The following is a 13,293-nucleotide window of genomic DNA, read 5'->3' on the forward strand; positions in this document are numbered from 1 at the left end:
GTTGAGCCTCTAATTGTAGCAATATGGTTACATTAAATGAAGGTACAACATTTAGCAACTTATTGCTACACTTAGAGGTGCCTCTCTTCTTTAAAAAATGCTTGGTATACAAGTGCTTTAGATTACAAGTATGTTTCTGGAACGAATTATGCTCGCAATCCAAGGTTTTACTGTAGATATTTGCATCTATGACCAGGGGCGGACTGACAACTCATGGGGCCCCCAGGCAATAGGAGAATATTGGTCCCCTGGGCAATACGAGATTATGGGCCCCCCAGGCAATAGATTATGGGACCACACAGTATACACAAACACATACAGTATACATACACAGTATACACACACAGATACACAATATACACACACAGTATACCATACACACACTGAAAGGTACTGGAGAGGTGGGAAAGCTATAATCGTGGGAGTTTAAAAAAAAAAAAAAAGATTTTTACATATTGTCCCTGGTTTTACTGAGGCTAGCAGCCTTGATGGGGCCCCCTAGTGGCATGGGGCCTGCCCGAGTTTTGAATGGTCAGTCCGCCCCTGTCTATGACCCATGTATAAAAAAACACATAGCAATTATAGCAGAATCAGTACTTAGTCAGGTACTAGTACACTATCAAATATTGCTTAATATGCAGGCCTAGCAGATGATCATTACATTTATTAAAATACCTGTAACTAATACTCTTTAGGGGAGAGTAAACAAGCATTCTGCTATCCAAGAGAAATTTCGAAAATAAGTTACTTAAAGCAGATGCAAGACAATGACCTGACAGCTTGGCTATTGCAATGGGGCACTTCTGAACCATTGATGTAGGTCTCCTGGTGAACTCAGAGGCCTCGGTAATTCTCAAAGAAAAACTGCAATCACATTTGCACCTGGACCACTTTCCTTTTTAAAACTGAATATTTGTTTGAAAGAAGATTTCCTATGTTCAAAGTCTCACAGCCCTGCTTCTTGTTGTAGGCCTAATGCCTTGTACACACGATAGGTTTTCCCGGCGGTGAAAAGTCCGCTGGGAAAACCAAGGGGAAAACCGAGAACCTGCTTGGTAGCGTTTTTCCCTCTACACACGGCCGGGTTTCCCGGCAGGAAAACTGCCATGAGATCTTTGGTCGGGAAACCTGGCTGCGTGTATGCTCCACTGCAGGTTTTCCCCATAGGTAAACTGCCGGCTTAAAAACCACCAGGAATCTCAGCGGGAATGTTCTAATTTTTCCTGCCGGGATTTCTGGTGGTTTTCCTGTTGGGAAAACTGCGATGGAGAATACACACGGCCGGTTTTCCCGGCCAAAAGCTGTCATGGCAGTTTTCCCAATGGGAAAAATGGTTGTGTGTACAAGGCAAAAGATGCTGCTATGACATGAGGTTTGATCCATGCATTGACAGTTTTTTTTGTTTAGTGCTTTAACATACCAAAGTACTTTGCATCAGAATGAATTCTGAACATGTAGAAACTTTTGAGGGTCTAAAGAAATGTCAGCTGGTGAGTGAGCATTCCAGAGTTGTGCTAATGCCCCGTACACACGAGCGGTTTTCCCGTTGGAAAAAAAACTAATGTTTTTTCCGACAGAATTCCTCTCAAGCCTGCCTTGTATACACACTGTCACACAAAAATTTGGTGAACTTTTGACTGCCAAGAACGCAGTGACTAAAAAAGACTACAACGAGCCGAGAAAATTAGGTTCTATGCGTTGATTTGTTTCCGAGCATGTGTTGGAATTTTGCTCGTTGGGATTTGTACACAAGATCGGAAATTCTAATTTTTTTTTTTTCTGATGGGAAAAAAGAGATCCTGCTCTCTATCTTTTTCCAGCAGTTTTTCCGTTGGAAAAAGTCTGATGGAGCATACACATGGTCGGGATTCCCGACCAAAAGCTCTCATCAGACTTTTTCCAACAGGAAAAACGCATAACACTTGTGATCACTGATTATCCCTTCCTTGTAATATAAATGAGCCCATGTGCCGTCTGGCAAAATGGTCATGGCCTTGGCTGGATAGCATTTCTGTATTCCTTCAAGCTTCAGAAATAAAGAGGCAGACTAACCCTTGGCATGGCACCTAAGATGCTATTGTGGACTGTGGAGGAGACTTAGAACATAGAATAATAAAATTAATGATTTCTCTGTAGATCTCTACTCACTTGCTTGATGAACTGCAGTTTCTTGAGAAGAGGCTTCTTGCTCATTAAATGTAGGAATGTTATTCTGTGGGGACTGCGTTGCACTCATGTCACCATTATTGTTACAGATATAATTAGGGGAAAAGGTGGTGGCTTCCTTATTCATCATATGCTGAGTACCTGTCAAAAAAAAAGCATGCTGTGTGTAAAAACACACGTCAAGATATGCATCACATTCACAATTGTACAAACCTTTTCAATGAAAACTATAATAATTCCAGAGATATGGGGTGCCACATATTAGTGCACTTCAAAACATCAAAATGAGCCAAATGCTCAAGTAACTATCACATGATTAAGGCAACCCATGATTAAGTCACGTGCCGAGTGATGTAACGCGTGGGGGAAGAGCCTAGTGACGTGATCAACGGACGTTCATCCGTGTGAGGAGATCGCTATACTGAGCGGCTTGTAAGGCTATGTTCAAAGGCTGTATCTGAAGATGGGATTCGTGAGTGCATCTGCTTTTTTTGCTGTTGTCCATGCGTAATCTGTGATCCACAGTATTGCACCATATCTCTTTCCTTTTTTCCTTTTGAGTTATATCGCCCTGAAGCAGCAAGGCGTCCTCATATGCTGGGCCATTTGGAAGCAATTAAGCACCAGTCCACACTTATTAATCTGAAGTTTCAAGGTGTCTGCCTGTGTTATGTTTGAAAGATCAACAACATGTCAGCCTGTGATAGCAAGTGGGTGTGGAACCCTTTTTGTATTATAAGTACTACTACTCAGAACTGGACATTTGCTACACTTGAGGTTGTTTTTTGCACTTAGGGATCATCTCACAATTTATTTGTTTTTTATTGTGGTTTCTTATTGATACCCTCCTGAGTGTGTATATTTGGTATCAATTCTGCACATATTGTACACATATTGTACACATATTATCAGCATGCGCTCGTCACATTCAAAGCCGTCGCCGCCATCTTGCTCCACCCTACCTGTGCCTAGGAAGCTACCGCGCATGCGTCAAAGTCATTTAGAGTATGCAGGGGTTTCCACAGTGACAGGTAAGTATACACACTCTCGGGTTTCTCGGCAGGAAAATACTGCCGAGAATCACAACGAGAAAATAGAGAAACCTGAAAGCCTCGTACACACGCACGGTATACTCGGCAAGAAAGCTCTGCCAGCAGTTTTGTCGAGTAAACCGAGCGTGTGTACGAGGCTTTACACTAATAAATTGCACATAATTATTTTGTGTGTTGGACAAATTACACTTTGGGCTGCAAGTCATGTGATATCCACTAAGGAAATTGTGATATCATACTTTACATGGCTGAATTACCTACAGGTTATGATTACATTTGAATATTGCCCATGGTTCAATGCATCTCTCATTCAAGCTTTATCAGGACTCATGAAGATAGTTGTAATAATAGCCCATGTACAGCCAACACATCAGAAAACTACCAGGTGGGCACCGGAATATCAAGAGAAACCAATCAAATAGGACAATGAATACACATTCTTATTGGTATAAAGTAAAAAGTCCAAGTGATATAGCTCAGAAACGACGGTTCTTTCATGCATCCTCAAAGGTCCACTCTCTTGTATCACAAGGTATGAAGTATACATATGAGGATGTTAGTACTAATACAGCCAAATGAGGAAATAGAGGGTAGGAAGAAAGTCCACTAAGTAGGGGTATTGTGACCAAATCATTCACTTAATGATTGGACGGCATATCGGCAGCATAAAAAAGTTAACGGGAGTAGTCAAGGGATCTTAGTGATTGCATATGATCCAAAATGTCTTTTCATGTTATCCCTGGAATAAGGTGATGTGAAATGCCCCCTTTTGCATTATCTATAATTTAAAGTGGACCTGAATACAAAAAGCAAACATTTGAGAACGTTTAGACATGTCAGTCGTGCCCAAGCAGTACTCTAAAAAAAAAACATTTATTTTTTTCTCTTAAATTCCTTCTGAAAAATGGCAGTGAACTACCTGGTATGTGAGATGCCTAGGAACTCCTGTTCCTGCAGTGTCATAGTTTTATATCTGAAGTGTAAATCTAAGACACTGCTGTCTCGGGAGATTTGGAGTAAAATGTGGTGATGTCCTACTGTGCTGCCCAATGTCCTTCTTTCTGAAGGCTCTGATATGAGGAAGCAAAGCCCTGCTTGACTTACACCGTCGGATCTTAGGATGCAATTCTAGGCCGGCCACTAGGTGGCGATTCCATTGCGGTCGGCGTAGAATATGCAAATGACTAGTTACGGCGATCCACGAAGTTCCGCGCGTTTGTCGCAATCTCGTACGTCGTCGCTCGTCGGTTTTTCCCGTCGCAAAGTTACACCTGCTTTAACATGGCTTATCTTTAGATCAGCCATGTTAAAGTATGACCGTCGTTCCCGCGTCAAATTTCGAAAAAGATATTTTTTGCGTAAGACGTCCGGGAATACGAAACGCCGTAACGCACGTCGCCGTTCAAAAAAACGTCGGGAAATTTTAACATGGAGCATGCGCAGAACGTTCGGCGCGGGAACGCGCCTAATTTAAATGGTGCCCGCCCCATTTGAATTAGGCGGGCTTGCGCCGAGCGGATTTACGCTACACCGCCGCAAGTTTACAGGTAAGAGTTTTGTGAATCAGGCACTTACGCTGTAAACCTGCGGCGGTGTAACGTAAATCAGATACGTTACGCCGCGGGGGAGCAACGTATTTGTCTGTGAATCTGGCCACAGTTTCCAGACTTCACTTCCTCTTTAAACCTTTAAAACCATTAAAAAAAACAGGGGGTGGCACCCAGTGGCAAAGGGAATCATCTTTATAAAGGCCATAATAGGTTCATAGATTGAGAATTTCTGGTGCAGAAAGTTTTATTAGTACTTAGCTAGCAGGTAAATCATTTGTTAGTGTAGAATGAATGGATGGAAAGTTTTGTCCAATTCTTTACTCAACTTTACTAATACAGAAGAGGTCAACAGTAATCACCAGGGCTATGTTACTCACTTTCTTGATGGACAACATATTGGCATGTTTGCACTTCACTAAATACAGTTTCCTGGAAGGTGCTCACTGGTGGTGCTTGCTGCAGTTGGGGACATGCAGGTGTTTGTTGCAAGACCGGGTCAAATGCTGAGAGATTCTCAAAGAGTCCACTCTGATACAGGTCATATACTTCATATTGTGAATCTACAAATAGATTAAACAGTTAGCGTTTTTCTGGAAGATAAATCTTTCCTAATTAATTAACATTAGGAACGTTCACATGGACCACACAATTATGCATCTAGTTGAACGAAATACAGCTTTGCAATAATTAGGCCCAACAAGCAAACAAGACTGGATAGTGTAGGGGTGAGAAGAATGCCCCATGTGTAAACAAGAGTCTTGCTACACCTCTGGGGATTGTGCAATTTATTAGGCATGTGCAATTTTTTAAGTTACGAATACGTTTTCCGTCAATTTTCGTTATTTTAGTTGATTCGTTAACATACGAATGAACGAACGGTTTAGCGCAATTAATAACGAATAACGATATTTTCAAAATAACAAATATGAAAAACAAGGAAGATACGAAAGATGAAAGAAACGAAAACATAGAAACAACGAAAATACCGAACCCAAAAAAAATAATAATTACGAAAAACAAAATGAACGAAAATGCAAACTTACTAATATTCGAAGACCGAAAAGAAAACAACCGAAATGCCGAACAAAGAATAAAAAACGGAAATCAAAACTAACGAAAAATAAATTACGAATCTTCGGAAAACGGAAATGAAAACAACGAAAATACGAAATAATGTAAATTAGCTTTCGTTAGTACTGAAATATTTCTGGACATTGACCAATAGCCACTGAGGTTTGTTCCTTCCCCCAATGAGCTTCTTTCTCATTACCTCCTGGCTCCTTGTGTCTCTTTCTGTGTTAGACTGCAGTGCATCTAATTTCTAGATTTGTATTTGAAATATCTGACATATTTTAGTTTGTAAGTATACCTGTTATTAAAAAACATAAAAAACATGGGGCCCCCGAGCTGGCCAGGGGCCCCAGCAGGGCGGGCCCTTGCCGCCCCGCTGCTTCCTCCTGCAGTCCGGTCGGCCACGCGGAACAGGAGATTCATTTTCCTGTTCCCGGCCGGACTGACAGGAAGTGCACACACTGAGTGTTCACTTCCTTTCAGTCCGTCCCGGGAACAGCAAACTGAATCTCCTGCCGCGCGGACGCCAACGTATGCCGGCGTCTTGTGAGGCTCTGCGGAGGATAGAGTTAGAGGGCCGGATTCACAAAGAATTGCCCTGGCGCAGCGTATCAGAGATACGCTATGCCGCCGTATCTTACCTGGCTCTAAGTCGAAACCAGGAAGATTTTGCGCCGTAAGTTACGGCGGCGTAGTGTATTTCTCGGCGCGTATTTCAAATTGGGCGGGTAGGGGGCGTGTTTCTTTTAAATGAAGCGCGTCCCCGCGCCGATTGAAATGCGCATGGTCTGTTTCGAAATTTCCCGCTGTGCTTTGCGCGAAATGACGTCGCACCAACGTAATTTTTTTAACTTAGACGTGAGTTACGTTCTTTCCTATTCACGGACGACTTACGCAATTCAAAATTTGACGCGGGAACGAGGGCCATACTTTAACTGTACGCCGGGAAAAGCAGACTAGCGACGACGTAAAAGAATGCGACGGCCGCGCGTACCTTCGTGAATCGACGGAAAAAGCTAATTAGCATACCCAACGCGGAAAACGACGCAAACTCCACCCAGCGGGCGCCGAAGTATTGCACCTACAATCCGAAGGCGTACGAAGCCGTACGCCTGTCGGATCGAAGTCAGAAGCCGTCGTATCTTGGGTTGAGGATTCAAACTAAAGATATGACGCGGCAAATTTGAAAGTACGCCGGTGTATCAGTAGATACGCCGGCGTACTTGTTCTGTGAATCTGGCCCAGAGTGTCTTGTGGGATATAGCGGTATCCTGGATGGTGGGGAGAGGAGTGCTGCCCATACACGTGTATGCAATGCAGGCTAGAGAAGATTGTAAGATATCCTAACAAATTAAGTAATGTTTTCTGCAGCAATCCCCCCCCCCCAGGCCTTAACTTAATACAATTTAGTAAGCCCCCAAATTCCTTTAAACGGCCCTGCCTGCACTCTGCTGGCACATCATCTAGTGAGATTTGGACTCAACAATCCCTGGCGTCTCATTAGGAATGTGACATCACATCCTTTAGTACAGAAGCTGAGGTTAATGTAAGTATATTTATTAATCTTTTTCCCCTACCAGATTTTTCATGTATTGCTGTGTTTTGGCATGAATTGGACCTTGCTTGTTGTACCAGGTATGGAGGAAAATTGATAAATGTTTTTTAACATTTTTTTACAAATAAATATGTGAAAAGTGTGGCGGACCTTAGATAGAGAACCTGTTCTCTTTCTTTCCGTCGGACTTCCAACGGACTCACGGCGGACTTTTGCACGGTCAAAAGTCTATGGCCTCGTACACACGGCCGAGGAACTCGACGTGCCAAACACATCGAGTTCCTCGGCCAGTTCAGCACTGAAGCCGCCGAGGAGCTCGGCGGGACGAGAGCTCCCATAGAACAACGAGGAAAAAGAGAACATGTTCTCTATTTCCTCGTCGAGCTCCTCGTCGGCTTCCTCGGCCGAAAGTGTACACACGACCAGTTTCCTCGGCAGAATTCAGCCAGAAACTCGGTCGGAAGCTGAATTCTGCCGAGGAAACTGGTCGTGTGTACGGGGCCTGACTGTGTGTACAAGGCATTAGAGAACCTTAGTAAACAAACAGCATCAGGAAGGCCAAGGAACACACCAGACAGGTCGGGGATAAAGTTATGGAGACATTTTAAGCAGAGTTTAGGTTATAAAAAAATATCCGAAGCTTTGAAAATCTCATGGAGCACTGTTCAATCCATCATCCAAAAATGGAAAGAGTATGGCACAACTGCAAACCTACCAAGACATGGCCGTCCACCTAAACTGACAGACCGGGCAAGGAGATCATTAATCAGAGAAGCTGCCAAAACCCATGGTAACTCTGGAGGAGCTGCAGAGATCCACAGCTCAGGTGGACTATCAGTCATTCTCTCCACATATCTGACCTTTATGGAAGAGTGGCAAGAAGAAAGCCATTGTTAAAAGAAATCCATAAGAAGTCATGTTTGCAGTTTGCGAGAAGACATGTGGGGGACACAGCAAACATGTGAAAGAAGGTTCTCAGGTCAGATAAGACCAAAATTGAACTTTTTGGCCTAAAAGCAAAACGCAATGTGTGGCGGAAAACGAACACTGCACATCACCCTGAACACACATCATGTTGTGGGGATGCCTTTTCTTCAGCAATGACAGAGAAGCTGGTCAGAGTTGATGGGAAGATGGATGGGGTCAAATACAGGGCATTCTTAGAAAAAAAACTGTTATGCCGGGTACAGACGAGAGGATTGATCCGCGGATACGGTCCGCCGGACCGTATCCGCGGATAAATCCTCTAGAGGATTTCCGCGGATTTGGATCCGATTGAGTGTACTCACCATCGGATCGAAATCCGCGCCAAAATCCCTTCGCGATGACGTGTCGCGCTGTCGCCGCGATGATGACGCGGCGACGTGCGCAACGCTGTCATATAAGGATACCCACGCATTCGTCGAATCATTACGAGGCATGCGAGGGAGGGAATCGGACGGATCGATCCGGTGAGTCTGTACAGACCACCGGATCGATCCGCTGAAGCCGATTCCAGCGGATAGATTTCTTAGCATGCTAAGAAATTTTTATCTGCTGGAAATCGGTCGGGCCGAAAAAAATCAGCGGAAAAAGATCTTCTGGGATGTACACACCAGCGGATCTATCCGCTGGAACTGATCTGCAGATCAATTCCAGCGGATAGATCCTCTCGTGTGTACGGGGCCTTAGAGTCTGCAAAACACTTGAGACTGGGACAGAGGTTCACCTTCAAGCAGGACAACGACCCTAAACACACAGCCAGAGCTACAATGGAATGGTTTTTGATCAGGGGTGTCAAACTCAATTTCATCGTGGGCCGAATCATATTTATGTGTTAGAATGGCCCAGTCAAAGTCCAGACCTAAATCCAATAGAGATCCAGTGACTTGAAAATTGCTGTTCACCATCCAATCTGACAGAGCTTGAGCTAGTTTGCAAAGAAGAATGGGCAAAACTGTCCCTCTCTATATGTGCAAAGCTGGTAGAGACATAACCGAAGAGAATTGCATCTGTAATTGCAGTGAAAGGTGGTCCTACAAAGTATTGACTCAGGGGGGCTGAATACAAATTTACGCCACACTTTTCACATATTTATTTGTAAAAAGTTTTGAAAACCATCTATCATTTTCCTTCCACTTCACAATTATGTGCCACTTTGTGTTGGTCTATCACATAAAATCCCAATAAAATATACTTATTATTTTGGTTATAACATGACATAATGTGGAACATTTCAAGGGGTGTGAATACTTTTTCAAGGTACTGTATATTCTGCCATAAACAGGAAATACCATCGCTACAAGGCACACTATATATTTCAGGCTTTGAGCAGTCCACTCTAATTACTTACATTGATTATGAAACATTTGACTCTGGTTGCTTGACAAGGGTTGTTCCTGTCCATTATTATATGTCTCTTCCAAAGCTAAATATGGCTTGTGTATGGGATCTCTGAAAACCTGATCCACTCTTGGTATATCATGTGAATAGCCACACTGAGGGATTTGGAATACTTGCTGTGCGCCTAAAAAAGACAGGAAGATTTGTGATGCATTCAGGAAACCAGTAGAGCAGGAATTTTGCTATTATTTGTGCCTTTATTTTTGTTGATTAGTATAGCAAGCATCCTAGCAGTTACTCTTTAATGACACTTCAATAGGTGCAGAGTATGTTTGTGCTAGGATCTTGGCACTACATGATCACATTACAGTGGGGTGGGTGAAGCCTTAGTTTAGGGGTTAAATTTCATTAGCGTTAGGCCCCTTTCACACTGAGGAGTTTTTCAGGCGGTACAGCGCTAAAAATAGCGCTGCTATCCCGCCTGCAAAAAACTCCTTCACTGCAGACTCAATGTGAAAGCCCGAGGGCTTTCACACTGAGGCGATGCTTGGCGGGAGACAAAAAAATCTCCTGTCAGCAGCATCTTTGGAGCGGTGAGAGGAGCGGCATGTATACCGCTCCTTCAACGCTCCTTCCCATTGAAAACAATATCCGCGGCAAAGGCATGCATTCCAATCCTGTGGAAGAGTATGGCTGCTCCGACAAGAAGACAGTGGCTGGCCAGAGTAACGGAAATTCAGCTAATGGAAAACTTGACCATGGGAATGAGGGAACAGGAGCAGAAATACAGACGGATGTGGGCCCCATATAATACATATAGAGAGCGAAACCCCTGAGGCGGGGATGGGAGGAGGAGGAGAGATATTCGAGAGGAGATTGAATTAATTATTTTTTTCTCTTTCCCTCTTTTTTGAGAGGGTTTGCCTAGGAGAGGGGGGAGGGGGTAGGGAGTTCACAATGACAGAGTTTTTGTTCAAACAACCACTAGGAAGTTAAGAAAATAGATTTTTAGATTGAGAGGATTAACAGTAGCCAACACATTAAAGTAAGAGATAATTTAAATGTTAATGGTATTACTGTAACTATTATTGTTTGAACCTGTGATAAGTGGGAGAAAAATGTATAAAATAAAGAATAAAAAAATAAAAAAAAATAAAACAATGGGAAACCGCGGCAATACCGCCCGCAATGCGCCTCTATAGAGGCGCTTTGCCGGCGATATTAACCCTTTATCGGCCGCTAGCGGGGGTTAATACCGCACCGCTAGCGACTGATTCCCGCGGCAATCCCGGCGGTATAGCGCCGCTATTTTTAGCGGCGTTATACCGCTACCGCCACCCAGTCTGAAAGGGGCCTTAGTGACTTCCAATTTACTGTTCTGGAATCTGACATCACACAGCATTGTCTGGCAGGGCAGAGAATCAGATTTTGCAGGAGCCTGACATTGCCCCCACAATCCACTGATCACGGGTGCAATGCTCTGCATACTCCTGTGCGAGAAAAAAATTCACATTTTTGTCTGCAAAAATATGTGCATTTATTGCAGAATAGTGAATTTGGCCTTTAAAGTCTTATGCCGCGTACACACGATCGGAAATTCCAACGAGAAAACCGTGGATTTTTTTCCGACTGAATTTTGGCTCAAACTTGTGTTGCATGCAGACACGGTCACACACAATTCCGACCGTCAAGAATGCAGTGACGTACAACACTACAACGAGCCCTGAAAAATGAAGTTCAATGATTCCGAAAATGCGTCAAATTGATTCCGAGCATGCGTGTTTTTTTGTGCATCGGAATTAACTTTTCCCTTCGGAAAATTTGAGAACCAGCTCTCAAATTTTTACTTTCGGAAATTCCGACAGAAAAAGTCCGATGGGGCCTACACACAGTCAGAATTTCCGACCTAATGCTCACATCAAACTTTTCTTGTTGGAAATTCTGACCGTGTGTACGTGGTATTAGAGTTAATTTGCTTTAGAAACAAGCTACAGTAAAAAGGTCTGTCCCTTGCAAGCATGCTGCAGAGTGGAATCCTTATGTGGAAGCAGTGGTCTTTATGCAGAGGTCTGACATGCTCCCTGTTGAGTTAAAGCTAGCTTATACATCCTGCTGAATGGACAGCTCTGACTCAGCAGGGGGTATATCCAAACTCTGCAGAGAGACCACTGCTTCCACACAGACAGCAAGAATTATTTTCCACAGCAAGCTAAAGCTTGTTTCTAAAGTAAATGGACTGTAATGCCCCGTACACGCGATCGGAAATTCCGCCAGCAAAAATCTGATGCAAGCTTCTGAACGAAAATTCCGACCATGTCTATACTAGATCGGTCTTTTGCTGTTGGAATTTCCACCAGCAAAAGATTGATAGCTGGTTCTCAAATTTTCCAACGGAAAAAAATTCTATCGGAAAATCCGATCGTCTGTAGCAATTCCAACACGCAAAATTCCGACGCATGCTTGGAAACAATTCGACGCATGCTCGGAAGCATTGAACCTAATTTTCTCGGTTCGTCGTAGTGTTGTACGTCACCGCGTTCTTAATGGACGAAATTTCAGAGAACTTTTGTGTGACCGTGTGTATGCAAGCCAAGCTTGAGCGGAATTCTGTCGGAAAAAACATCCAAGGTTTTTCCCCCATGGAAAATTTTGATCATGTTTGATCACCTTTTGTTTGATGCTCCTGGAAAATACTTAGTTGATTTAAACAGAATTCCTGATGGTCTTTTTTTTTTTTTACAAATGAATCCTCTCTGTTTAACCATGTAATCTGCCCATGTGTTTGTGCCTTATAAAAAAAAATGCAGCTATACACCTGATTTCAGAGCGCCGCTCGGTGCTCATGTGACCAGCCAGATCTTTCCTCTCTCGGCCTGATAGCTGCAGCAGGCGGGGTTGAGATTCCCCCACTGACGTTATTCAGGAGGAGAGGAGGAGAGAGTCGGCCGGTCACGTGAGCGCCAAATGATGCTCTGAAAACAGGTATATAGCTGCATTTTTTAAATAAGGCACAGACACAGTGGCAGATTACATTAATAAACAGAGAGGATAGTGTGAATTGTAAACTGTAATTTTAGCAGCAGGAGGGGAGGGTGGCGGGCACAGACACAGAGCTGACAGGCAGGGAGGGGAGGGGAGAGAGGACAGGAGAAAGAGCAGATGACGGAGGCACGTAAACTGATCACAGTGTCAGGGCACAGCAGCCATGATAAACTGTGGTCAGTTTACAGAGGGGAGGGCAGAACCAGGAAGAATCAGCCAGGTATTTCAGGTGTAACAGGGGGACAATTTTTTTTTAGGGTAACAAACACTTTATTGATGACGATGCATTATTTTTTCCCAAAAATGCTGCTCAGCTAAACTATGCATATATATTATACCAAAAACAATTAGAACCAAACTCTGAGAACAAATGTATTCCACTCATAGCTCTTTCATACAAAAGGAAAATATGAAGCTATTGGGGTTGATTTACTAAAGGAAAATAGGCTGTTCACGTTGCAAGAGAGATTTCACTTCGCAAGGGAATTTACTCTTAGTGAATGCGGTGAAAATAAATTTTACAAAGAATGCCAAA

At 43.4% G+C, this 13,293-nt stretch overlaps 1 protein-coding gene across 2 annotated transcripts in view; it reads right to left on the reverse strand.

The window, feature by feature from the left end:
* The window catches only part of IRF7 (interferon regulatory factor 7), a 62,522-nt gene that overhangs the window by 22,402 nt on the left and 26,827 nt on the right, over positions 1–13,293 (reverse strand). For both annotated transcript variants that reach the window (XM_040328616.1, XM_040328617.1), the window contains 3 exons: positions 9,727–9,900; positions 5,146–5,328; positions 2,149–2,307 (listed from right to left, as the gene is read on the reverse strand). In XM_040328616.1, coding sequence (XP_040184550.1) covers positions 2,149–2,307; positions 5,146–5,328; positions 9,727–9,900 — 516 coding nt within the window. The remainder of the gene's footprint in view (positions 1–2,148; positions 2,308–5,145; positions 5,329–9,726; positions 9,901–13,293) is intronic.

Source organism: Rana temporaria, chromosome 11 (genome assembly GCF_905171775.1).
Source record: "Rana temporaria chromosome 11, aRanTem1.1, whole genome shotgun sequence".
NCBI classification, from domain to species: domain Eukaryota; kingdom Metazoa; phylum Chordata; class Amphibia; order Anura; family Ranidae; genus Rana; species Rana temporaria.